General features: G+C 47.8%; 1 protein-coding gene across 49 annotated transcripts in view; it reads left to right on the top strand.

Moving 5' to 3' along the window:
* The window catches only part of Cacna1c (calcium channel, voltage-dependent, L type, alpha 1C subunit), a 610,145-nt gene that overhangs the window by 126,846 nt on the left and 455,952 nt on the right, over nt 1-27,347 (top strand). For all 49 annotated transcript variants that reach the window (XM_006505443.4, XM_006505436.4, XM_006505438.4 and 46 more), the window contains exons 2-3: nt 13,024-13,345; nt 17,833-17,938. In XM_006505443.4, the coding sequence (XP_006505506.1) occupies nt 13,024-13,345; nt 17,833-17,938 (428 nt within the window). The remainder of the gene's footprint in view (nt 1-13,023; nt 13,346-17,832; nt 17,939-27,347) is intronic.

Raw genomic sequence — 27,347 nt, 5'->3', positions numbered from 1 at the left:
ACCTTCAGGCCTATCTGGCCTTGGCTGCTTTGGCTTTCTGTCTAAATAAAGCTACAGAGTGAAAGAGGAATGTCCCTGGATGGGTAGTTTTGTGTATGTGTGTGTGTGTGTGTGTGTGTGTGTGTGTGTGTGAGAGAGAGAGAGAGAGAGAGAGACAGACAGACAGACAGACAGACAGACAGACACAGACAGACACAGACAGACACAGACAGACACAGAGACTGACTGACTCTAAGTGTCTGGATAGGTGACTGCCAGCTGTGGTCAGTCCTTGTTAGTAGGTTGTGGCTCAGGGACTATTTTGTATAAGTACATCACCCTCAGCTCATGATGTAAGGGACCCTGGGAGCCACACAACATTTCTGCGTTCTTTACCTTGTACTTTGTACTGAGGTTGTAGTCTAGAAGGGGACCTGGCTCTGCCATAGGTTATACCTGAGCAGGGGTGGGTTATACTGACACAGATGCACTATGTCAGTATAGCAAAGGCCATGACATACAGAGAGGAGAGCAGCAGTGCTCTGTGCTTCTGTATCCTTCATTGGTGACATGTGTCTGTGTGTGCACATCTGCTTATGAAGATCTGTATTCAAGAGCAACTCTGTGGTCATGGGCAGGTCTCACCTTATTGGCTCCTTTCTTGAGTAGGAAGAAGCAGTGCTCTGTTTCCCATGGGGATCTCTTTACATGGCCATGTGGTCACTGCCCTGAAGTCTGCGTATTGAGTTTCATAATTCCTTGGCATCACAGAAAGGTTGGGCCAAACACCGACCATCTTGAATGTGAGCCCCACCCACAGTTTTATGAAGCACCCCACGTTTATGTCATGATGCTTGGGGTGTAGAGTCTGCAGTGGGAAATCACAGGAACCAAAGCTGTGGGGGACCCTCTGAGTTTCATGCTGTAATTGGGGTTCCTTCAGCCACCTACTGTGTATGGAGTGGGTGGTCTTTATTCTGCTGCCTCCTGTTCCTGATGAAGCCACAAGAGAGGGCAAGGTGATCACCTGTAATTCAGTGTCAGTGCCATCTAAAGCTGAGTGGGTGGGGTGTATGTGTTGCTCCCCTCTCTCAGGGGATTCTGCCGTAGAGATGGGGAACACCCTAGGAAGTGCCTACTCAGTAGAGCAGAGACTGCACTCCACTTTATGTCAACATTCAAGGAGAAACTTCAGGGGTGGGTGTGGGTGTGTAGGGGCCTCGGGATCCATCTGGGAAGCTGAGTCCTTTTGACAGCATGTTCCAAACAATAAATTTCTCTACCACCCACATAAAAATTTTAGAATCTGTGACTGCCACCAAAGCGTGCAAGACCTTAGAGATCATTTGGTGAACTTCTTCTCTTTGCAGCTGAAGAAACGGCGTACAGGAGGGAGGTGATCTTGTTCAGGGTCAAATAGCTACTTACTAGGAGATCGGAGACGAGATCTAGGTATGCAGCTATGCTAAAAAAACGAACCCAAGAGAGAACGCTCTCCAGGGATTGGGGATGGCTGGAATCACATGCAGCCAACTCAGTGCAAATACAGGTATGAGTTTCCCACACTGGGCAAGTTCATCCCTGAGCCTTTCCAGGCTTCTTTCCTGAATCTTCCTTTCTTTTTATAGCCCTGAGCCTTAGATGCCTTGGTAATTACAAAACGATGCCAGCAGTACCAGTGACCTCGGAAGTAGCTGGACTAGGCTGAGTGCTTATGGTGTCTTTAAATACTTGGGCAACATGCTGAGGTCGTGGAACTAGCAACTGGCATCTCAGAGCAGGTCCTTGGGGGCGTTTATGACCATTGTCTGTGCTTTTAACCACTAGTCATGCTACTTTGCCTTTGGGAAGATAGTTGTTATCATTTGCTATCCAATCCCCTAAACTCATTCCCACATGCTACACTCTATTCTCCACCGTTTGCTGTCTTCATAGAACAAGACCAGATATACTTTGTCTTAAAGGTTATAACCTTCCTGATGACCACGAGGACACAGAGGAAAGGAACATAAACAAAGGGACAAAGTCGCAGGTTAAAGGGCTTTACAGACTTCTTACAGGCTTGTTTCTGCTTTGTGAACCTTGCTCTGAGATGAAGAGCAGTAGGGCCTTTGGATCTTTATCTTCACAATGAGGGTGATGTCTAGACCTTTTGTCTTAGCCTTCTAAAGCAATTGAAGCAGAGGAAGAACTAGGCAGCACTGAAGTGCGTTGGCCTACGTAAAGGACTAGGATCTCCACGAATACTCTACTTGGTGGCATCAGTCTTGGGTACATCCAAAGATGAAGGCATCAGGTACTTCCTCTGCCCTAGATGAAAAGGGAATGTTAGAATAGAGGGACCCCAGATATAAAAAGTATCAGAGAAATTGGACAGCTGGGAGCACAGGAAGGATGGGAGAGATACAGGTGGAGAGAACTCAGGGTATATCTGTACATGGGATCGCCAGCATGGGCTTACGATGCCAGAGAAGTTGGAGGATTGGAGGCAGATCAGTCAAACCTAGCCTGGGTCTCCTTGGACAGGGCCATAGGTGTCTCTCTGCCTCAGTGTCCTGTCAGCAAAGGCACTGATGCCGTGTCTCCTGCCTTACATTTGTCAGCTTGTAGAACTGAAAAGGCATTCCCTCATCAGTCACCTCTGTCTGGTCTCAGTGCGGGCCAGCTCCAGGAGAGGTGCCAGAGTGGAAGAGTGGTTGTACTGTGGTCTACCCTGCAGATGGTATTGGGCAAGACTTAAGCCGAGGCTCTGACATCTGGTATTGAATGGCACTTGCGATGTATTTAGGCAGGTGTCTGGTTTGACTCAGTTGTGAAGGCCTGTTTGTGCATCCGCATGTATGATTTATTTGATATTTGAAAGTAATTTATAATCAAGATTCTTTGAATCCTTCTCTGGGCCTGCGTCATTGCTTCCTGGAAGTGTTTGTGGAGGGCGTGGGGTCCCTTCAGTACTGGTTTATACTCTCTTGTTATTCCTGCTGGAAGGACCCTTGGGTGTCTTAGACCACAAAGTCTACCTCCTTATTGAGTTATATGTGCTATTGGGCTACTCCAGAGTGTTGGTGAAGGCTACTAACAGGAGCTTTGATGGTCTCAAAAGCAACTGGAGAGTCTGCCCAGCATGGGTGATGGCTTTCCCAAAGCTGCACAGATGGATGGATGCCGTCACATTTGTTGTCCCCAGGCTATTTGCCATAGCCTCTCCCTAAAATCAGATCTGATGAAGATGGAGACAGTTCGATTTAGAGTGTAGGCTGAATAACCCCCAGTAATGAAATCCTGTTATATCTGCCTTGTTTCACGTATCATAATGTTTTCCTTCTTGTTGGAACATGTGTCAGAATACCCTTTCTCCTTAGGGCTGAGGAATATTCCAATGTGGAACACACTTTGACTTTGCTAACCTGTTGATCCATTGGTGAACACTTGTGTTGCTCCCGTCTTCCGTCTCTTGTGAGAAACGCTGCTGTGAACCTTGGTGTGCAAACACCTGTTGGGCCTCTTAATTTTTAATAATTTTGACTCTACGCCCACTAGTGGAATTGCTGGGTCATGTAGTAGTCAAATATTTAATTTTTGAGGAACTGTCATCCTGCTTTGCACGGTGGCTTGTACCATGCCACACTGCTGACAAGACGTGCGCGAGGCTTCCTTCTGCTCTTTTGTATTGTTACCAACACTTGCTACCTTCTAGTGTTAATCGTAGAAATACTGGTTGTGGCGCTGCCTCTCTGGCTTTGTGGACTTCCATGTAACTGTGATGAGGCTGGGATGGACAGAATGAGAGGGAAGAGAAAGAGACCTCCCAGGGTCTTCCTCGCTACCCTTCTCAGATGAATGCCCCTTGGTTGCACTTGGTTCTCATGTGTAGCTTTCAGAAGGTCGTGTGGCCCTATGCACAAGCTAATAGGAGGCAGTGAGCAGAGTAGCTGGATGCAATCTCAGGCTACTTCTGCATTGGAAAGAGTCCACCAAATGTGGGGCAAGTCTGGGCCTAGACAGCTGTATATCGATATGGAGCTTATTTTGCCTGTGGCTTTCTTGCTGTTGCTTTGGTTGCCTTCTGCCTTGTTGTTTGCCTGTTGGTAGGGGCTTTGGGGAGTTAACAAGACAAATAGGCATAATCCCCATTGTAAGTGAAATAAATGTTATACTTTTCACATAGCATTATTAAATGTCCGGGAATATGAAGGAATAAGGAAATGGTGTTTTCTTCTACCTTGGTGAGGATGAGAGGCATCCAGGTGTAAGACTATAGGCCTTCGTGACTCTGTTTCTGTACTTATATTGTTTTTTCAGTGTGTGACTCTGAGGGGTAGCACCCCTCCTCTCTGCCATGCAACCCCAATAGTGGGACAATTTCAGAGCCTTTTCTTGATGGATTCCTTGGAATGGGGGCAACATTTTGTGGGATGTCTCTGTATTTGCAGTTTCCTCTCAGGAACTGACACTTGATCTGGGCATATGGAATGCATCAACTTGAAGATATGGCTACATAAACGGAAGAATGTGCATAAGGAGAATATTTAAAATAATAACACACTTTTCATATTCATGTCTCTTCATTGAAAGAAGGTAGTCTTCCTTTGTGTCCCGAGGCACTCTGTGTGGGGATCTGGAGCAGTTCTTATTAATAGCTATTGCTCTATGGGTAGAACTTCCAGACATGCAATCTCATTAAGTATTCTTGTTCATCCTGCAAAGAATGCGTTGCTAATTCTATTTTTCAGAGCAATTGACTGAGGCCCAGAGAAATGTCTATTTATTTGGTACTTTATAGACTCAGGAGCCTGGGTGTATGTTGTGTGACAAAACTTTCCCTGGGGAGATGCCACACGTACAGCTACTCACCCCAGATAGGGAACGTACAACAGACACAGTACGTGTACCACTAAAGCCTGTTTTCAGCCACCTTTCTATCTTGTTCACCTTCAGGCCACATAGTTTTATTCTGTAGAGTCACTGCTGCAAATGCCTATCTGTGTGTGGCCTTTGTCGAGAGCCTTGGCTTCAGGCAGCACAAAGTCACCAGGAGTTCATGAAGATGGGAATCCCTGCTCCTTTCTGTGATAGCAGGCAGATACTTGCTAGGCAGGCTAGGCCCCCTCTAGAGGAACTTTCAGCAGTGGGACAGGAGTTGGGCACTAGTTTGGCTGTGGTAATTTTGGTGATATCTGTAATTTATAAAACAAAATCAGACTTGTCCTTCCTCACCGAAGAATCAATGTATGACATTTGGGAAATGCAAAACAACCAACCAACCAAACAAACAAACAAAGTGAAAGTGTGAACTCTCAGGTATTCTGTCAGGGTTTTGCCAAGCTGCTGTGACACTGTCCCCAGGTACTAGTTACCCCAAGGACTTCCTGTTTGTCCAGCATGATGTTTGCCCCCGGTCAGAGCCAATTACATCGCTTAACGAGAGAGTCTGCAATGTTGACTTTCAGTAGGCTCACTCTGAGCTCACTGAATTTATGGGTGCTGTCAGCAAGTGGTGTTGTGAACAGCAGAAATGGTGCCTCCCTTGCCTCCATGCTGGGGAAGAAGACGTGGAGGGGTAGTTTACCATCATCATGGTTTGCCCTCAGTGATGGGAGCCGTGATTTAGCTGCATGCATGCAAGAGTTTTCCTCCTTTTATGCCTGCCGATGCTGGCCACCAAAGATAACGTAGCACTATGATTAGTGTCTAGTGGGGAAGGTTAACCTTAGTCTGGAGCAGATGGCTCTTTCCTCAGTAGGACTCTCTCTCTATGGAGGTTCCTTTTCCTCTGTCACCTTCTTGACTTGCCACACTGCAGAGAAGAGGTTTCCGTGCTGGTCTGAGAAGGTGCGGGTGCTGTCAGCAGGGCCACCTTCTGGTTACTGTGGCCGTGGAGAGGCTTGGGTTCTCTACCTGCCTGTCCCCTTGCCTTTGGTGGGTCATCAGAGGAAGGTGCGCTATTTAAGGCAGCAGCTGATCTGCTGAGTTGGTGAGATGCTGCAGATGTCCTTGCCCCTCGCTGCCCCTTATTGGTGGAACAGATGCGACAGCTCTGGGCACGGGACTGCTCTTCGCATCCCTTCTGTTCTGGAAAGGTGAGGAAGAGCTGGAACGCTGCTGGACTGTGTTCAAGCAGCTCAGTTGCTCTGCTCCACGGCAGACACACTCAAGGGAGAAAGCTTTCATGTCGACCGCCCCTCCCAGCCTGAGGGACAATATCAGGTTTCTATCAGCCCATTGAGGAGAATTGTTCCACACTTAGTTTTTTGAGTGTCAGACAGGTAAAGATAGCCGTGGCCTCACTGTCTATCAGAGCTGAGAATCCTTACGCTTTGGTAGGTCTTTTTGCAGGCAGTGGTTAGTTCAAGAAAAGCCGCCCGTCTATCACATCCAGACCCATTCTTGGTCGCTCCCCTTCCCTGCTTAGAAACCAAGTGCTTCCTTATTCTCTTTCTTTCCTCATACCCCAGGCTTCACCGTGTGCTCTGCTCTGAGTGCACAGTAGTACCGCCCAATGTGATACTCTGTGTCTATTTAGATGGAGATTAATTGAAATGAAATAGAAATTAAAATGTGCTTCCTCCATTGTCCCAGAGACGTTTCATGTGCTCTACAGACACATTTGACGGACAGCCACTATATTGGATAGTTCAAAATGACATCCCATTTTCACTACTGTAAATGTGATGATTGGGATGGGGAGTAGTGGCTCATGCCTGTAATCCCAGCATCTGGGCAGCCCGGACAGGAGAATGGCCTTTTGTTTGAGATCATCTTGGGCTATCGAGTGAGTTTGAGGCTCATCCAGGTCTGTAGAGTGAGTCTCTGTCTCAGAAAACAAAAATCCAAACCCAAATAACAACAACAGAGCTGTAGTGCATAGCACGATGCTGTAAGCCGATGTGTCTTGAGCAGCTGTGGTGACTTTAGGAAGAAAGGATACAGGATACAGGAATGGAAGGACGTTAGCTGGAAGAGTTGGGGCAGGAGGCCATAGGTGTCTTGTAGGAATGACATCTGAAGAGCGTTGCAGAACAGGTCAAGGGATCTGCATTTGGTAGGAAGCTGGGGACGTCACAGCCTCCAATGCCCCTGGGGTTAGGAAACTGTTGGCAGGGCCTGGAAGCACTGTACCAGTGAGCAGATTCCTGCCCTGTCTGGTTTTGTTTTGTTTTGTTTTGTTTTGGGTCTTAGTTGTGCAGTCTTAAAGGTGCATTAGGAATTCTGGCTTTCGGACAACTGAGACTGAGGTCTTTGTCTCTGGTAGGAAGGCAGTAGGAAGAAGCTGGAAGAGCATCCATGCCAGTGTCTGCCTGTCACTCCATGCCACAGGGTGACCCTGTAAGGCCTGCTGGATTCATCTGTGGATATGATCCTCTAAGCTGTTGACAGATAGTCTTGGCTGGCTCAAGACCAGGAGACAACAAGGTCCTCTTGCTTTCCAGTCACCAGGTGTGCGCTGGCTCAGGCCAGGACACCTTCAATTTCACTACACTTCTATGGGTCCCTTGTCACCCATGAGGGCTTGATAGATGCAGAATACAGGTAGATGGCTGCAAAGGTTTTTGGTGACCCCTGACCCAAAAGGAGGCCATTGCTGTGCACTTAGGGACTTGAGTGACAAGGACTGCAGCAGGACAGCCATTGCAGCCTTCTCCTTCCTGGGGCAAGCTGCCTTCTGATCTGCCAGTCACTTAGGCATTCTTCAGGAGTCACCAGCTCTATTTCTGGCAGAAGTCACATGACCACAGGAGGAGGCTATGATGTTGAAGTCCATATCTTTTCCATGTCTGTGGCTCATTAGAGATCCCTTTATGTTGCCCAGGGAGCTGAGCATCTTTACCTAAGGGTAGTGTGGAGGAGGGAGGTGGCAAGAATACTGGATCCTACTGGTTAGGTTCTGTGTCCTTGGATAGACAGATATTTTTTTTATATTTCTAATTAATTTATTCTTGCATATATTGCATCTTGACCACAGTTTTCCCCCCTCTTCTCCTCCTGGACACACCCTTCTCACCTTCCCCTTCCCATCCACTCCTCCCCCATTTCCTTTTAGAAAAGGCCAGGCCACCCAGGGATCTCAATCAATTATGGCATCTCAAGTTGTAATAAGACTGGGCACTTCCCTCATAGTAAGGCTGGATGAGGCAACCCAGTGGGAGGAAAAGCGTCTCAAAAGCAAGCAAAGGCATCAGAGACAGCTCCCCACCCCCACTCCCACTGTTGGGAGTTCTACAGAAACACTAAACCACACAAGAACAGCATATCTACAGAGGGCTGAGGTCAGACACAAACAGGTGGCCTGCTTGTTGGTTCAGACTCAGTGAGCCCCTGTGAGTCCAGTTTGCTGATTCTGTGGGTTTTCTTGTGGTGTCCTTGTCCCTTTTAGCTCCTACAATCCTCCCTCCCTTCTTCCATAGGATTCGCTGAGCTCTGCCTAATGTTTGACTCTGGGTCTCTGCATCTGTTACGATCAGTCGCTGAGTGGAGCCTCTGTGGTGGTGATTATTCCAGGCAAAATCATTTCTTTACTTCTTTTTTTTTCCTAGGTGTTTTTGGTTCTATCCTACATCTCTGGGCCATCTGGCCTCTGGTTTCTGGTCCTCCAGGCAGGGTCAGGGATAGGCGTTCTCTCATGGTGTGGGTCTCGAGCTAGACTATCATTGGTTCGCCACACCCACAATTTCTCTGCCACCTGTACTCCAGCATATCTTGCTGGCAGGGCAAAATGTAGTTTGACGGTTTTGTGGTTGGCGTTCCAGTCCCTCCACTGGAAGTCTTGCCTGGTTCTGGGGGATTAGAGGTTTTAAGACAGAGTTGTTTAAAGCCAGATTTAGCCTATGAATAGAAAGCACTAGGGGCTGAGGGAAGAACTTTCTAAGTATTCATAAACTCATGGTAGCTGACAAGAACCGGATCTGTTTGAGGGATGAAAGGAAACCGCGTACAATAATCCCAGCAAAGTTGGCCTGAGCCGGCATGCACAGATTTCAAGAATCATGATGGGAGGTTTGGGTTTGAAAATGATTGATGTAGGAGAATGACAGGGTCTGATTTAGTGTTTGTATTTCCTAAAAGATCATTGTGACTGCCTGTGAGTGAGGCTAGGGTTGGAGCGAGGGAAACCTGGAAATGGGAGAAATCTCAGGGATTCCAGCAGCAGGAAATGAATGGTGGCTTGGACTAGAGTGGTGGCATGGGAGGAGGAAAGAGCTGGTCTCCTTTCTCCCCTCAGAGCTCCGCTCCTGTCCACAGAGTAAGGGGAAGGCCACAGTGCTTACGGTGTAGATAGACAGACTTCACCAGGTAAACGTTTAATGTTTACCTGTGGCCTATCTTGTGTCAGGCAGCTCTCTGTCACTAAGACGACACCACACCAGAGGCCACAGCATGTAAGGGGCAACAGTTTATGTTGACTCACAGTCTAGAAGAGTCAGTCCATGGTCCATTGGCTCAGTACTTTTGGATCTGTGGGAGACAGTATGTTATGGTCAAGATGTACGGCTTACCTTTTACCTTGTGGTAGCTGGGAAGCTGAAGGACAGGGAGGGGTGGGCTATAATATTCCCTCAGGACCATATCTCCAGTGATTCAAATTCTTCTCATCTGATTCTGCCTCTTGAAGGTTTGACCCATTCATATAATAAGGAGAGAGTGCGTGAGCCATATGATACAAACTGTGACGGCAATCTTGCTTATCAGAACATCATCAGCATTATAGTCACTAGGAATAGATGTTGAACATCCTCTGGGATGGAGAATTTAAAAGCCACTGTGTCATTATTGGACATAGTCCTGACTCAGAGATATGCAGCACCAAGCTACTCTAACATTGACAATGAGGAATCATGTGTCCATTCTCTGGGACCTCTCTCTGGGCCCTTGTAGAACAGGGTGGTACGAGACTAATAGGCCTGTGCAGGGGCCCTGCTGTGTCCTTGCACTTCTGAGAAGAGTTAACACCTTTTTGAAGTAGGCAGGGATGCCCCTGTCTTCAGGGGAACCCAGCCATTGGACAAGCAGGAATCATTTTTCTTATGTCTGGAAGAGGTTGGTGCTGTGGAGGTCTTACACGTTTCTATGTGGTCTGGCCTGCTGAACTGCAGTTCTGGGGTTCTCTTGGGCACGAGAGCATCAGGGGATGTATCCCAGTAAGGCTAGAGCCAGGTCAGACTTAGCTGGTGGCATCAGTTCAGCTGGCAGCCAGGAGGCAAAGCTTTGAATCAGCCTTATAATTTGAAAATTGGTCTTTGCATCGGGTGGTGATTTTGTGCTAACAAAAAGCATCAGAGAAACAATGTGGGTCTGTCCCATCTTCATGGTGTTACTCTGGGTTCAGAATCTTTGCTACAGAGATGGAAGTTTCCCCACTCCTAGGACACATGAAAAGTTGTACTGCCCATTGCAACTGTCCTTTAGGCTCTCCTAGAGCCTCAGGTCGGTGATGGGCAAGCGACTTGGAGAAGCCAAGGCCACAGTGACATTAAAATGTATCCATCATGGAATCTAACCTTGGAGAATACATTTCTCTCTTTCTTGCATGTGGCCATTTATAGTGAGTCCAGCCTTTAGCACTCAAAGGCTATAGCGGTATTTATGATAGCTGTATTCTTGTCCTTAGGTGAGGGAGGAGGTGATAGTCTATTCCTCTGCATACTCAGGCCTCTTAACACGTGCTCTCTCCAGGTGGTACAGCCTAGAGGTAACCTTGTGTTCTGGAAATGGGTCTCAATATGGAGTGTGAGGGTGCTCAGGAGTCCATCCAAGTACATCTTGGCTTGCTTAGGGAGTCCCTGCCTTTTATGTCCATGGTGCCCAGGACCCCTTGCTGGTTTTCACACTGGGTCTTTCTGTCACCCCAAAGCCCTGGAACTGCTTGCTTTGTGAACAGGCAACTTATATGAGAGAAATGAAAATGATGAACTGTTGAGGATAGGGAACTGGGATGTGCCAGGCTTAGGCGGGAGCATGGGTGCTTTAGTAGAAGTAGAGGAAGATAAGTTCAGGAGCTGAAACGGTGTTCACTAAACTTTGTCAATGCCAACTAGAGTCTACAAAGTCAAAATTGCATACCACAGACAGAAGAGAGCCAGGAAGAGTTAAGTTCCAGCCCAATTTGGCAAGCAAAGATGGGATGCAGGGCCATTTTGGACTTGCTCACTTTGGTGTAAGAAAAAGACAGAGGGATGCTTTCCACTCTCTGTCACCAGGGAGGCGCCCTAGGAAGTCACCATAGGTGTTAGTGTTAGAGCTGGCTGATCATTAATATAGATACCACTTTCTGCTCAATTCAAAATCCCAGGAGGTGTGTATGCATGTATGCTGCATGCTTGTGTGCACACATATGTGCGTGTATGGGGTGTTGAAAGAGGTAAGAAGGGAAGGATAGAGTCTGGCAGTTCACCGTGAGCCCTGAGTGTAGCAAAATCTTCCATTGTCTCATCTTGTGACCTTTAATGAGTCACAGGCTCCTTTGTTTGCTTGGGTGTTGAATGGAGACACTTATCTTGCTGCTTAGGCAAGCAGCCCTGCTTCAGCTGCCTTGGCTAATCCAAATCCACGCTCTCAGCTCTCTGCTCTGGGACCTATGTCCCCTGCCTCTGGGGCCTATGTCCCTAGCCTCTGGGGCCTTCCTTACTTTATACTCAGCATCTATATATTGAAAGAAGAGCAAGCAGTGTTAAGCTGTGAGAGAGGGGCCTTCTCAGCCTGGGAGAGATCTAGTCTTCCCAAGCTTGATAGTCTGGTATACAGATTGTGCTCCTGAGGTGCAGGGGCTGCCTGGTGCCCCTGGGCAGAGGAAGGGGAGAGTATGAAGGGAGTGTGTGGTGAGGTGAGTGTGCCAGGGTAGTGGGCACAACAGAGACACTTTACCAGGGCCTGTGGCACGAGGATAACGTCTAACGCCACAGATGTCACCCAGCAGCTGTGCAGGTGGCGGATGACAGCTGGTGCCAGAGAAGCCCTGATGTGCCTGCCTTGGTATCCAGTGGGTGATGATAAGCACATAGCATCTGTGCGTTTCTCGCTCCTTTCCCCTGACCATGGGAGGGAGTGATAATCTACCACGATACGACTTGCTGTTGTGCCAGGAAAGGTTCAGAACCCTGTCATCAGCATCTTGGATACTGAGGTCAATCATTTGGCTTCTAGTTGAAGTTTATTATCTCTGTTGCGGTTGCGATGGGGAGGGCAAGAGACTTTGGAAGGCAGCAAGTGTGCTGAGCACTGTGCAAGCATGTTGGCTGGGTGTTTTTGGATTGGGCGAGACAGGTAACTGACTCGTCTTAACTGAGAAGTAGCTAGGTTACTACAGTAACTTCATCATCTCTGTGGTAGAAGAAAATGGCTTGGGGAAGGCCCCATCACTAATGTACTATTACCTCCCAATAGTGCTTCCCTGGAACTATATTGATGTGGTCTTGGAAGGGGGGCATTCAATACCCAGATTACTTCACTAGATATTAGCTTCCTTTGCCCTCTCACTGCAGAGTTTAGAGTTTCCCACTCCTGGGTGCACTGTGTCTTTGCACCATCAGTTTCGGTGCTGGGATGACCGACTGCTCCTGCGTTCACTTTTCCTTCCTCCTAATTCCCATACTTATCCTCATCTCCTTCCTTTTCTTCTTTACCCATTCTATCTAAACGAATATTCTTTTATTTGTGTGCTCTTATGAATATATATTTTAAAGGGTCAGACGTTGCATTGACGTCACCGTTCCCATATACTTTCTAACTAGTTCAGGGCTGTGAATGCGTGCTTCTCACCTCTTGCCTACCTACCTAAGTCAGGTCAGTGAGACTAGAGAAGAGAGTGACAGGCCCAAGTTCATCTGGCTGAACTAGGTCACACAGGGCCTGGAGTAGATTTCAGGGCTGTATTTCCTGGAGCATACATACTGGTGCTTTTGTATATTACCTCCCAAGTTCCTGCAATAGCTTGAGGGGGGTGGGGGGAGACTATTCTTTGTCTAAAATTGTGTCTAGAATTGCAAATGTATCCCCAATGCTCCTGTATTCACCATAGTAACTGTTGTCTTCTCTCTCCTCTCCTCGCAGGTTCCAACTATGGGAGCCCACGCCCAGCTCATGCCAACATGAATGCCAATGCAGCTGCAGGACTTGCTCCCGAGCACATCCCTACTCCAGGGGCAGCACTGTCCTGGCAGGCAGCCATCGATGCCGCCCGGCAGGCCAAGCTCATGGGCAGTGCTGGCAACGCAACCATCTCTACCGTCAGTTCCACACAGCGGAAGCGGCAGCAGTATGGGAAACCCAAGAAGCAGGGGGGCACAACCGCCACACGGCCGCCCCGGGCTCTGCTGTGTCTGACCCTGAAGAACCCTATCCGGAGGGCGTGCATAAGCATTGTTGAATGGAAATATCCTTTATGCTGTGGGCAGGCCGAGGTGTTCCTTGGACCTGTGCCTAGGGGCTGGCCCTCTGGGGCTTACTGGCCATAGACTGGAGCTGGTGATGTTAAGGCTATCTTTGTCTTACTGCCGCAGTGACAGGATTCTAGACCTCCCCCCAGACTCCATGAGTCACCAGCTTACTTTACCAGGTCCCAGAATTTGTTGGTATCACAAGCATCCCTGAACCAAAGATCTGAAATATGAATTCTTCTAAAATCTAAAACTTTTATAATATCAACATGATGACATAAGTGGATCTTATGTAGCAGGTAGCAGTCAGAATGCAGGCACTAAAATTTGCCTTGTCTGTAGGGGTAAGGTATACATAACCCGGGTCCCACTCCTGAGACATCTCATTATGAATCTGCAGAGATTCCAAAATCCAGACAGATTCTAAGTCTAAACATGTTCACTCCCAAGCATTTGAGAGAGGGGACAGACTCTCCTCCTCCTGCAAGTCACCTTAGAGAAGACAGTGTGGAATATGAACTTGCTTTCAAGCCACCTGGGACCCGCTTATGTGGCTATTTGTTGGCTACTGCATGCTGTTTCTTCATAGCTTTCTTTCCTATGTCATTGTGTTGTGGCAGCTCACAGCCTGACCTTTTTCTAGTGTAAATGGACCAGGAGACACATGAGGACATAGTGATCAGTGCCTCTAGCACTTGGGACCAGAGATTCTTAGCCTGGGCACTGCATTAGAATCACCAGGAAAGTTTTAGCAAATTCTAGGTAGCACAGGTCCCCAGGTCCCCCTATATTCAACAGAGTTCTCGAGGCAAGGCTAAGGTATAGCCAAAATTGAAAGCATCATCTCTAATAACATGTATCTACTCTGAACGCACAGAAAAGGGTAGAGGGGACTTTAGAAAGCATGTCTTTGAAGGGATGGACTGTCACCATAGACACAAGTCTTAACTTCTGAGCATCACGGAGTTACATTGGATAAAACATCAGTGCTCAACCCTGACTATCACCAGGGATGGAGTAAATCACATCAAACTTTCCAGGTCACGTGGCCCAGAATAGACAGTAGTACGAGAACCCTGAGACTTAGTGCTGGGTATCTTTAAAAGACCTCAATTCATTTCAACAGGGCCACATGCTTCTTCCCACCTGGGATGTTTGGTTTCATTTGTGAGTTTCTAGGAAAAGATTTAAAACGTTTGGAAGTTATTGGAAGGTAAAAGAGGATGACCTAGGGGCAGAGCTAAAGTTCTGTGGAACTAACAGCACTCCTTCTTGGAATATTTGAGTTCCTTTCCCAAGTGTAACTAAAATAGGATACAGTGCTAAGCAAGGGCTGCTGCCAAAATGTCCAGTCTGCAAAGCCGCACATAGTCCATGAGTGGGTGAGAAGCTGAATTAAGGCAGTCCCACCAGACTGCCTTCAGAGCCACAGGATGAGAGACCTGGGACCCCATGGAAAACCACTATGAAGGGAGAGCAGGGAAGCCCTGAGATCCAAAGACCACCCCCCCAATTCATACAGCAGACCTTGACAAAGTTTGTTTTAAATCTAGATTCCCCATCTTCAAAATCTATGTATTTCCCAAACTCTCCAAGCTACAGTGCTAGATAGTGTGGCCAAGGGCTGGGCAAGACTGGATAGTTACTAATAAGTGGTACTAGATAGTTAGTAGGTGGGACCAGATAGAGAGTTATTAGTTGGACAAGATAGTTATCGGGTAGGACGAGACGGCTACTTTGTGGTCCTAGACAGTAAATTGCTAGGTGGGAATAGATAGTTACTAGGTGGGAATAGAGATAGCTATCAACTCGATACTTAGGAAGCGCACTCCAGTGTAGATCTTCAGGAGCCTGAATCTGCAGCCCTCGCTGCATGATTAGTGTGACTGGCCCTCCTGAGAGAAGGTGCTTCCCACCCGGGAGAGGGAGGGAATGCTGCCCCGTAGTACTAGCTATATGCAAGCTCCAGACTGCCTAGAACAGGGAAGGAGAGAGACTGATGTACTCAGCAGCTCTTGCAAAGGCGGGGCCTGGTGCTGTCATCAGATGGGAAGGTTAAAGGATGAAGATAGCACGGGTGTATCAGGCTTGCTGGGCGCTCCTCTGCATCCCCGACGTAGCTCTCCCAGTCTGTTGTCCTCTTGGCATTCAGTATCCTCCAGCATCAGCCTGGTGCGCTAGGGTATGGCGATGGGTGGGTTGCTCTTATGTTTGTGTGCATGGAGCAGAGAAGGTGGGGGCTAGCACTTGAAACGTGTCAAGCTTGGCTTCCTGCCTGGTATAGACAACGAGGACACCTGACGAGTAGATATTCATGGGGCCGTGGGGCCTGGCTCAGTTGTCTTCTGGTGCACCTTCCTGACAGGGCACCAGACAATGAGAATGGAACCTTGCAGCTTGGGCTGAGAGTCACTGTTCTGAGCAGGTTGGGGCTTGCTGAAGAAGAAGGAGATGTGGGTTGAGAGAACTATCTTTCTGAAATGCCTGCAAAGCCACCTCAGGTAGATCAGCACAAAGTGGTCCCAAAACTGACTTAGTAACTGCCTTTCCCGGTCTGGGTCCCACTCTAGCTGTTAACTCGATGACTTCAGCGATAGCAAAACCTCCGCAAGCTTCATTTTCCTCCATTAGCAAAAGAGATTACTGTCTCTTTCCAGGTGCTTGGGATTATGGTCATCACAGAGCTGGGCACGAAGGCTCTGGAGGCATGCCAGACTTGCCACCACGGCACTAATACTAGTTCCTGTCTCCATTGCTATTGCACCTTGGCCACCTAAGGGCAGCAGGCTGTGAAAACCTACTGCGATGCTCCGGCTCTGGGCCTGACTCTGCTTCTTGCCTCCTGGGGATCTTGGGCAGGTGTGATAATGGCCATGACTGGTCATGTTATACCAAGCCACATCTGTACTGTGGCACATCTTAGGAGGCATCCTCAACTCTGCCACGGGGCTACTGGGGATCCATCATGAAAGCAGTCATGCAGACCCGTGCATCCAAGCTTGAAGACTGTGGCATGAGACAGGCACTGGATATGGTGGTCAGGGGATCTGATTTCAGTGCTGCATGGCCACTAGATTGTTACAAGGCTTGGGGGATAATTCTTAGCTTTTTTGGGCCTCAAAAGACTTGGACTAGATAATCTCTAGGGCCTCTTCATGAGTCAGAGTTTGTTACTTCTGTGAGCATAGTTAGTTTTTCTAGCCTATAATTTTCATCCATTCCCTTCCTTTCATTAGGTTCTATGCCAGTTAGTCTTTTATCAACTTAGCACAAACTCAGGTCATCTGGGAAAAAGAAACCTCGATGAAAAGAACTCCTCCAGCAAATCAGCCAGTAGGCAAGTCTGTGGGGCATTTACCCGATGAGTGATTGATGTGGGAGGGCCCAGCCTCACTTTGGGCAGTGCTACCCTTGGGCAGGTAGTCTTGGGTTGTATAAGAAAGCAGGCTGAGTAAGCCTGAGAAGCAAGGCTGTAACCAGCATCCTCTGTAAGCTCTGCTTTAGTTCCTGCCTCCAGGTTCCTGGCTTGAGCCCCTGCCCTGACTTCCCTTTGTGATAGCCTATGAGCTACAAAATGTAATAAACCCGTTCCCTTTCCAAATTGCTTTTGGTCATGGAGTTTTTTCATAGCAATAGGAAGCTAATTAGAAGAGGCTCCGTGAAAGGGCTAGGAACTTGGTTGTGGGAACGCAGATTGGGACTTTCTTGCTTTCAGTGGTGGGTGTGGTGTTGCCTCAGTAGATGAATGCTACCACATTAACTTACTACTCACAGTATCCTGTCCTGGTGTTTCCATGATGTGGTCATGGTGAGAGAACATCAGAGTATACTGTTACAAGTGAGTGGACCCTCGGTGGATGCTCCAGGCTGTTACCATGTCCTATGTGGAGCTGAACAGGCAAGGGGATACAGTCCCTATCTCTGAAACCACAGCATAAATCCTACCTGGCTTTGGGGAGTCCTAAACCCCAGGGAGGTAAAATACTTTCACTTTGCTTCCAAACACTGAAAAGCAAAGTCTGTAGATTTCCATGAAGGGAATCTTGCTAAAACCCCAGTCCACCGCTCTTCCTTGCGTGCCTGGGTCCATTGCTGACAGTCCACGAACCACGTGGAAACGGGTCCTGTGGGGACTCCTTCCCGGGCCAGACAGGGCTCTTTCCCCCAAGCCCACACGAGGGGAAGTGAAATCAAATGTAATCTAAATAAATAAAAGAGGAGAAGAAGTTATTTAGAAATCTGTGTTTACTCTGGCACACGACTGGCCTCTACTGCTCTTGACATATTAGGAAAAAATTTTGGCGGGGGTCCACTAGACGCACTTAAAAGGCATATGTTTCTCTTCAAAATACAAGGGGCTTGGAATGCATTGTTTAAACAGAATTCTTAAGAATCTTTGATTCATTAAAAAAAAACATATAGAGATGTGTGTTTGTTTCACTTGCGTTAACAGTGGCATCGATTTCCTTAACTCCTTTCTCAGACCATTTGAAATCATTATTTTACTGACTATTTTTGCCAATTGTGTGGCCTTAGCAATCTATATTCCCTTTCCGGAAGACGACTCCAACGCCACCAACTCCAACCTGGTAAGTCTCAAGCCTCGCCTCGGAGTGGCTTATTGCTTGTTAGACAACTGAATGAAGGACACAGATTCGGCGTGCGAGGTGGGAGAGACGTGAGACGTGTGTTTGACAGGTGCCAAGGTTTGACGCAGCTCAGATCTTCCGGGCCATTTTGCTTTTTATTCAAATTGGCACCTGCCTTAACACAGGCTACTTTCAGAAGAATATTCCAATCAGGCGGCTGTGAGCTCTGTGTGTGTATATGTGTGTGGAGTGGTGGGTCTTGCAAGCAGTGTGTGTTACAGATGCACTGCTTAAATCTTGAGTGCAGGTGTTCGCTGGAGCGCGCGTTCTTGGATCATCAGTTGTGAGTGTTTTGAGTGCCATTGTTCCATTGTTAGGGTTTGTCTGCTTGATCATATCATAGCATGATTGCATGATAAGTAATTTCTAGGAAGCTTTTAGCAGAGTTTTCTTTTGTGGCCAAGAGGTATCATTGAGTTAAAAATGGCTTTATTTTCTTGGGAAAGGTGGCTTGCCATTTGGATTTAAGAGAGGCCAACCCTGGCAATATGGGATTAGTATTTGTCCATGGAAAAAGCAGAGAGTGTGTTTACTTTTGGCTGAGTGTGAAGTCATTGCAAATGCAAAGGCCTTTGCTGGTCTGGGCATGTGAGGCCAGCTCTGGAATGCGCTTGGCAGAGCTGGGCTGCCTGAAGAGCTCCAGCAAAGCCTGCAGAGAAGTCTCCACTTTCTCCTGCCCAGGCCAGGATATTGTTAGTCTTCATGTGATTTTCCCACAGCATGTTTTGTCACCAAACCCACCGTCTTCCTCTGTCACTGGTGCCTGATAGTTAGCTGAGATTGGGCTCTTGGATGGGATTGGTTTAGGAGAAGCAGGAATGTTATGGGACTCTCCTTCCTGTAGTTGTGACTTCAACTGTGGCTGTTGATGCTGTCAAGGGGGGAAATCCCTCTTCTAAACCGCTGACATTTCCAAAGAGATGAAGTCTCTCAACTTATGACCACTCTGGGGGGTTGCATATAGGATATCCTGCATATCAAATCACATTATGATCCACAACAGTAGGAAATTTACAGTTCTGATGTAGCAATGACGTAATTTTATGGTTGGGGTCATCATAACATGAGGGACTGTATTAAAGGGTGGAAGCATTAAGAACAACTGGACTAGATGCAGATTTTAGAGTTACACAGTTTTCTCAGTTTTTACAATTAGTGGCAGACCAGTAGTGGGGAAAGTGTTCTGTATAGTGTGTATAGGGTGAGGTCCTTCAGTGTCTTATGGTTAGTGTGGGGCCATGTACTGGGGATGGCTTCCAAAGGTCCCAGACATAGACACCAAGTACTGAATAGTGACATGGCTGAAGTAAGTATGCAGAATGTGTTTGCTGTAGTCCATGCAGCCAATGAAGGTATGACTTTGTTTCTTAAAACAAAGGTTTTTTTGTTTGTTTGTTTGTTTGATTTGTTTTGTTTTGTTTTGTTTTGGTTTTGGTTTTTCGAGACAGGGTTTCTCTGTGTAGCTCTGGCTGTCCTGGAACTCACTTTGTAGACCAAGCTGGCCTTGAACTCAGAAATCTGCCTGCCTCTGCCTCGAGAGTGCTGGGATTAAAGGCGTGCGCCACCATGCCAGGTGACTTAAAATAAATCTTTCCCCTGTCAGATTATTATAAGCTAAAGTGTCACCCCCAAACGGGAGCTCCTCCCGTTGACTCTGGCTCTTCAAAGTGTTTGCCTCTCTCCCCTGTTGCCCTCTTTTGGAGCTCTGGTCCCATCCCTTAACTTGAAGGATCTTCAGAAGCAGATCTGGTTAGGCACAGAAATCAAAGCTGTTCTTAGACCAGTGCATCAGTGGATGGCTAAGCCCTGCGTCTGCCTCTGTGTGAGATTGAGAGCCCATAGGTGGCAATAAGGAATCAGTGTTGAACTTGTTCTTAGGGTGACTAGCTAGCTTCAGGAGATACTGGGGGTGGGGTGGGGTTGGCAGTTTGTTTTCAACCACACAATATCCTCCAACTAGAATTTACCAAAAAAAAAAAAAATCAAACTGGATACTCAGTGAGAGACAGAGATATGTCTGAAACCACGGCTCTCGAACTCTCCTGGGGTGGGGGGTGGGGGGGAGACACATGTTCCCCAAGCTGCCCCAATTCTCTGAGTCTGGAGTAGGGCCCATGGAGCCTGAATTTTTAACAGTTTCCCTTATTGATTCTGAAGAAAGGGGGTCATGCGTTGCTCTTCGTGAGCAGTTATCGAGAATGTTCTCTATTGTATGTGTGACTCCACCTTCAGCTCCCTACACAGTCGGCTTCTGTCGCCCCACAAGTCTCTCTAGGATCCAAACAGAAAGGTGACACATGCCAACTACTGAGAGGTCTCCTACTCTGCTGGGTGCAAGAGCAACCTATGTAGTAGCAAAAGCGTGTCCCCCCCTCCCCCCGCCCAAGTGCAGAGCCTGTAAACTCACACTCGCACCTGCTCCTGTGCACCGTTTCTCTTACAGTCCTACCAGCTTCCGTCCACCCCCCGGTTCTCAAGCTTTGCTTACTTTGTTAACAGATGAAAGGCAGTCCAGAGTAGAGCTACGTTTTTGTTTTCTAAGGCAGCTCCTTTACCTAAGTAAGTTTATGCATCATATGCAGCATCTAGCATACAGCGTTACAGTGCCTTGGTTATCTTTTCTTGATATGAGTGAAGCCCAGTGGGGCTGACCTGGCCAGCAACATGATATTTTCTTCTTTACCAATCATTGTCCTGGTGTTGACCATGCCACCCACTAAGAAGTACATCATTTATAGTACAGCTACTGTGAGCCCGACCTGCCAACAGCTGTTACTCTATAGGTAAATTCTCTGGTACCTGGTGAACAGCCTTTGCCAGCTGAGAGAACCTATTGTGTGAGCAGAATGTCCAACTCTCCCTGAACCCTGAAGTTCACAAAGACTTGGCTGGAGTTTGAATGTTAAGAAGATGTGCTGGCATTTGACTTTTTGCGGAGAACATGTGCCCTGTACTTTTCAAGGCAGGAGCCAGGCTCTGAGCATCATTAGGGAGGAAGAAAGAGCGAGAGGGGGGAATATATGAGCCTGGCCTTTCTTCCCCAGAGTTTGGACTGACGAACTTGGAACACTATAGTCCCACATATTATTATTGTAAATTGGGGTGATGAAACTGTAGCCTGACCTGTTGTGAAGGTTAAATGAGTTGCTGTGGGAGAAGCAGGGAGCCATGCCCCGGTGCCCCGGTGCCCTGGTGACCAGCAAACACTTCTGTCCGTTAGAACTGAAGACCTTCACTGAGGCTTCTGGGAGTATGTTCAATCTGTTGCGCCCCGGGTTGGGGTCTGCTTTAGAAGGATTCAGAGGTGGTCAGAAGCCAGCTTCCAGGCCACCAATCTGGATATTCTGATGCATAGGAAGGGAGCCTTGGAGGGACAGTTCTGTGGACTTCAGTGCCCCTCCTGCTGCCACTAGACAGTCAGCTCGGGGTCTCCGTGTGTCCCTATCCTTGGAGAGCACTCGGTTGAAGACTGGCCTGCATTTGGACTGCCCCAAGTCCCGAGGTGAGTGTGAGTCCTGCTGGCCAATCTGAGGAATGACTGACCATGCAGTGCCCGTGTGGGTTTCTCTACACTCTTCTCAGTGAGCTGCAGTTACTTCCAGAGTCAAGTTTGCCCCAGAGAGTGAGGTGGTTCTGCATTTGCTTCAATGCTGCCATCTGTGTCGTCCCAAGTCAGCAGACGCCATTTGTAAGAAAGTGATGTACGTACTACGCAGCTGCAGGAATGAACCATATCGCCCCCGCTTGCCTCTCCATACCTCTTCATTCACGTAAAGAGACAGTACAGGATGGCAGAGGGCAGCCAGTTTTAAGGTGAGAGAAACCTTATGTCAGTACACATGAAAAGACTTTCAGAGAGCAAGACAGACAGACAGACAGCAGCGGCAGCAACAGCAACGAAACTAGGAGTTGGGTATAAGCAGAATCAGAATTGGAGATATCTTAAGAGCTGTGCTGTTCAGGAGTCAGAGCAATGGGCACTGACCTGGGAGAGACCCTCACAGTGGCCTGAGGTCACATACTTAACCTCTTTTCTGGCAGAGAGAATGCAACACTTTTATTGCCTCTCCTCCAGGTGCTAGGAATTTGCATATACTTATAATCCCCCAGTGACACATGGCAATTTTTATTGTCTCCTTACAGTGGGGATTTAGTTCATCTTGCTCTAGCCTGGATCCCCCGTGACTGGCATGCGCCTGGTTCTGGATAAATGGCTGTTGAGTTAGTGACCAAATGACCGAATGCCACCAGGCTTTGTGCTTCTCTCTCTGAGGACAAGGACATGGAGGCCTATAGAAGAGACCTGGTGAAGAAATGGCAGAAAGAGAATTTAAGCTAAAGCTGGGACAAAATGTGGCTTGGGCCTTTTGCTCCATTGTTTGAGGAAATGCTTCAAAGATGAAACTGTGAGAGTATTAGTAGATATTTTTTTTAAAAAATCCTACCAAAACCAAACCAAGATCAAACTTGTTGTTTTTCAAAAGCAAACTTAATACATTTGAAGTATATGAAGTTAAACAAATTGTTATAGGACTTCACTGAGCCTATCTAAAGTTGTGTGTGTGGCTGTGGATGTGTGTGTGTGTGGGTGTATGAGTGTGTGTGTGTGTGTGTGTGTGTGTGTGTGTGTGTGTGGTGGGGGTTCTGGGAATGAAGCATGGGGTCTTATGCCCATGAGGCAAGTGCCCTATACCTGAGCCACGGTCCCAACCCCATCTTCTGCTTTAACACAATCGCCATAAATACAGCTGACAAATCTGTGTGGTAGAAACTTTGGGGTGCTCCACACTGGGAGCCACGTGATACTAGAGAAATTAAGATCCCTTCTTGGGATTTTAAGTCTCCTGAATTAAAGAATTTAAGAAAGACTCAGAAGGAAGATTGAAGACAATTTTATTAGAATTTAAAAGGAAACCATAGGTAAGGAAAGCCGTGGCTTCCGCAGAAGAGGGAGGTGGGAGGAGGAAGTGAGAAAGCCATGACCTTCCAATTTCCATTTCCACGTGGCGGGTCAGCAAGCAGCCGCCTGGCAAAGGGGCCGGGCTTAGCTTTAGAGAAAGGATGAAAAGTCCCAAGTCTATAGAAAGCCTACTTAAGCTCCGGACAACACCCACAAGAAGGAGAAGGAAGAGCTCTGACTCTAGACTCAGAAAGGACAGAACTAATAGAGCCTCACGGTAGCTGCAGAGGGACTATGCAAGAGGCAGCAGGATCTCTAGGAGTTCAAGGCCAGACTGGTCTACAGGGTGTTTCCATGACAGCCAAGGCTACATAGAGAAGCACAGACTTTAAAAACAAACAAACAAACAAACAAACAAACAAGAAAACAGTGACTATGCAGAGAGCAAAGACGACTGGAAGGAAAAGCATGGGGTCTCATTAAGATAATAATTACTCCTGCCACCCCTCCCACCACTGCCCTGAGGGGTGTTTCTTAGCCAGTCGACCTGGATTAACCTTGAGCTTTGTGTGCCTTGGAAAGTTGGGTCTCTGTTAGGCCAGAGGCAGACTGTGCTCTCCTGCTATGAAGAACCAGCCTTCCCTCTTTGGGCCCCCAGTGCTGCTGTGCATTTATGTGTGCAGTTGCTGCCCTATATGCTTCTGACCACAAATATAGTTAGATATTGTAGATGGGCTACATATGATTGTTGCTCCATTTTTTTGATTGCACCAAATGCTCAGAGGATATAATTATTTGCCCATGGAAGGTTAGTGCACAGTGATAACGGTATATGGAGATGCTGTTTTCTTTTTGTCTGTGTCCTTATCGGCTGGGCCACAGGTGTCTGTGTCCCCATGGCTTTTGGAACTCCCATTTCTGGGCCAGGCAGAGGAAGTGGAAGCTCCTGCCATCACCACAGCTTGAGGAGGAACGGGTTGCTCAGAACATTTCTTGGTAATTTTTATCACCAAGATGTATTTTGAAGCATAGAGGTTTAAACCATAGTTTAGGTGCTTAACCCAAGAGCCGTGCGTGCATCAGAAGAACAGAGCTGAGTTTGGTCTGGGACCTGGTAAGGTAAGGGCAGGGAAACCCAGCAGAGAGCCTTAGATTGCGAGTCGAGAGCATGGCAATTGAAGTGGGTGGTAAGATAGATGTGGGGTAAATTTACCCTCAGGGTGCCTAGGCTATTGTTCGACTTGGTGTTTGCACACTAAATATTTCAGAGGGAGCAGGCGGTGCCTGCCTTGCATTTGTCTGTGGATAGACACACAGGAGGAAATAGTTTGAAGTCTAAAGATGATGACCCTTGCTCTGTTTTCATCCTTATTCATCTTTCAGTCATTCTTGCTCATCCTCATCCATTCTAGGGAAAATACTACCTTAAGTTGAGTCCTCACGAGATGGAACCTTTCCTTGGGAACCAAACTCCTTGAAACTTATATTTACATAAAGAGAACTCTTCTAGAATATAAAATGACAATCCCTGGGTCCATCAGAGAAGAGCAGTGACATCATTTTATTCTCCTTTTGGGGACCACATCATCACTGAGAAAGTCAGCTTTTAGACCCGAAGTAATACTGTGGGGACAGGCAGTGTGCAGTGTGCCTTTGAAGTGTGTCAGAGTGTGAAAGGTTTTGGGTCCGCTGCTCCAGTTCCCACCACCTTCCCTTACTGTTCCTCTCCTGTGGAATTTCATCACGTGGTCCTTGCTAGCAATGTGCAAAGCAAAGGAAGGAAGGTAGGTAGATAGATGCTGATGGCTGGCTTACACATGAATGGGCTGTGTTAGCTCTGGGGACTCGGTAGCACTGATTTGGGCTTCTCAGTGCCTTTCTCCCAGTGCTCCCTCTGTTCTCCCTGGTTCCTGTGTGATTGAGACACTTGGATCCATGCCTCCTGACAACTTTAATGTCGGCACGTACACTGTTGGCACCGCCTGGAGTACATGACATGTGTTAGCTCATTTAGTCTTTCCAGCAACTCCAGCAGACTTCTGCTCTAGTTGTAAGCATCCCTCTACTTATTTATTCATATTTTTACCGACATGCAGTATGGGTACATTGTTTGTTGTAGTCGTCCTCTTTTAAAGATGAAGGAGAGGCAGAGGGACACAAGATCATCTGCCTGAGATCACAGGCTGGGAATCGAAGCCCTAGTTCTGTGGTCCCATCTAAGCAGGTGGCTCCCGAGTCTGTACCCTTGACTGCTGTGTGGCATCACCTCTCTGAGGTGTGTGGGGGTAGTGGGTCTCCTTAAGAAAATGGTACTTTCTTGGAGCCTCTGACTAATGAGTGTACCATGGGCACTGTTGTCTCTTACCAGGGACACCGAAGGAGGAGCTGCAGTTCCTGTCAGGAGTGGAGCTCCTTACCGTGTGCTGTGTCTCTGACTGTCCTAGGGTCAGGCCATTTCAAACTCTCGCTTGTCTACCAGAGGAACGTACAGATCATCCACTGGCTTCTCAGAAGTATCTGTGGCTTTGAGGTCTGACTTTCCTCTGGATCAGTGGGACTCAGCTAACTAAGGTCCTTGGTCACATAGGGCTCTGGGCCTTCTCTGAAGTAAAGCATATAGTATGAACTGGAGTGAGGGGCAGACTTCCTGAGACAGGATTGCAGGCAGAGAGAGAGAGGGGTGTAAGGGGAGGGGGAGGGGGGAGGGGGAGGGGGAGGGAGAGGGAGAGAGGGAGGGGGAGGGAGAGGGAGAGAGGGAGAGAGGGAGAGAGGGAGAGAGGGAGAGAGGGAGAGAGGGAGAGAGGGAGAGAGGGAGAGGGAGAGAGGGAGAGAGGGAGAGAGGGAGAGAGGGAGAGAGGGAGAGAGAGAGAGAGAGAGAGAGAGAGAGAGAGAGATATTGAGCTCAGAAAGCTCCGTGATGCGAAAGCTCCAGGCCCTCCGTCTCGGAATACTTGTGTGTTGGTAGGTCTGGGAACATCAGGTAGGAGACCGCAAGGGTATCCAGCTGTAGGCATCCATCCTAAGGGTATCCTTTCCCTACCTTTCAAGGTCTAAGAGGGCTCCTCTACAGCCCCCTTTATACAGTAAGGCTTCGCTGGAGATGTTTGAGCAGCCCAGGTACTTTGGACATACCACTGAGCTGAGCTAACAGGCTATGTGCTGGACAATGAAGAAGTTGAACGGGCTGTTATGGCCCTGGGGTGTGTCCCACCTCTGCCACTGACTACCAGTTAGGCCTTGTCACTACACTGCCTTGCACTTGAGATTTCTAAGTTGTGAAATACAGGTGCTAACTCAGTGAGCTGTGGCACGTCACTCGAGACGATGTTTAGGAATGATGGGAAAGGCGCACAAGGACTTGCACCTGTGCTTCCTGCTCCTATCAGAGCCACGTGGCTATTCCGTCTTTGGAATTTTTACTCTGCTTTTCTGGCACATTCCTCTGTGAACCTTTTCCCTTAGCCTCAAGATAACTTAGAGATATAAAAGAATGAAAGCTAGGTTCCAAATTTAGCTCCTGACCTTTCTAAGATGGATGCAGAGCACTGTGGCTGTCACCTGCTTGCTGGAGAGCTGGCCGGACTGCTTTAGTTGGGAAAGTACTTTGGTAGGTGTGCAGTCTGGAATGACTGTCCCTTACTCTGTGGCTAGAGGGCTCATGCATATACTTACTTCTTTTGGATCCAGCTTAGTTCTCACCCTTTGGATCTGGACTGACCCATTACACTCCAGAATCACTTCATTTTATCTTGATCGGTCTGCAAAGACTATTTTCAAATAAAGTCACGTTCCCAGGCTTGAGAATGGGATCATAAATAGACCTTTCTGAGGGACATAGTTCAGCATCTGCTCACAGGAAATGGGAGCAGGGATCACACACACACACACACACACACACACAACCTAGTGCAGTGCCTGGAAGCAGTAGGAGCCTCAGGAGTGACTGCCCAGCCTTGGCTGTGCTATTGTTGGGATGGTGTGGGCTGAGAGTGCACTTCTCCAGGGAGGGTAGGTCTGATGGACCTATACTTTTAGTATCACTGTCTGTTATCTCTGGGCTCCTTCCTTGACCCTTGCTGAGTGGCCGCCGGCTACCATTTGCCTTCCGTGTGTCCAGAAGAGTATAGTTAACTGGTTCTGAGATATTTTGGACATCTGTGCCTCCTTTTCTGATGAATAAGCTCGCTGACAAGATACTGGTGTATCCTTGTGCACACTGATTCAAATGCTTATTGGATGGCAGCTGTGTCCATGGAATGTGTTGGGAATACAAAGTTGCACAAAGAAGGCTGGCCATGGGGAAGTCTCTAGTTTCCTGTGGTCACTACCCTAATAGCAAGGTTGATTCTTGTGCTTCTGAAAGAGGGGAATTCAGCAGGCACACAGTAGTGAGTCAGGAGTCAAGATTACTTCGAGCTAGCAAGGATGCACGCTGTAGGCAGAGTGGGC

The sequence above is a fragment of the Mus musculus genome, chromosome 6, assembly GCF_000001635.26.
Source record: "Mus musculus strain C57BL/6J chromosome 6, GRCm38.p6 C57BL/6J".
Classification (NCBI taxonomy): domain Eukaryota; kingdom Metazoa; phylum Chordata; class Mammalia; order Rodentia; family Muridae; genus Mus; species Mus musculus.
This window is presented reverse-complemented; position numbering and strand designations above follow the sequence as displayed.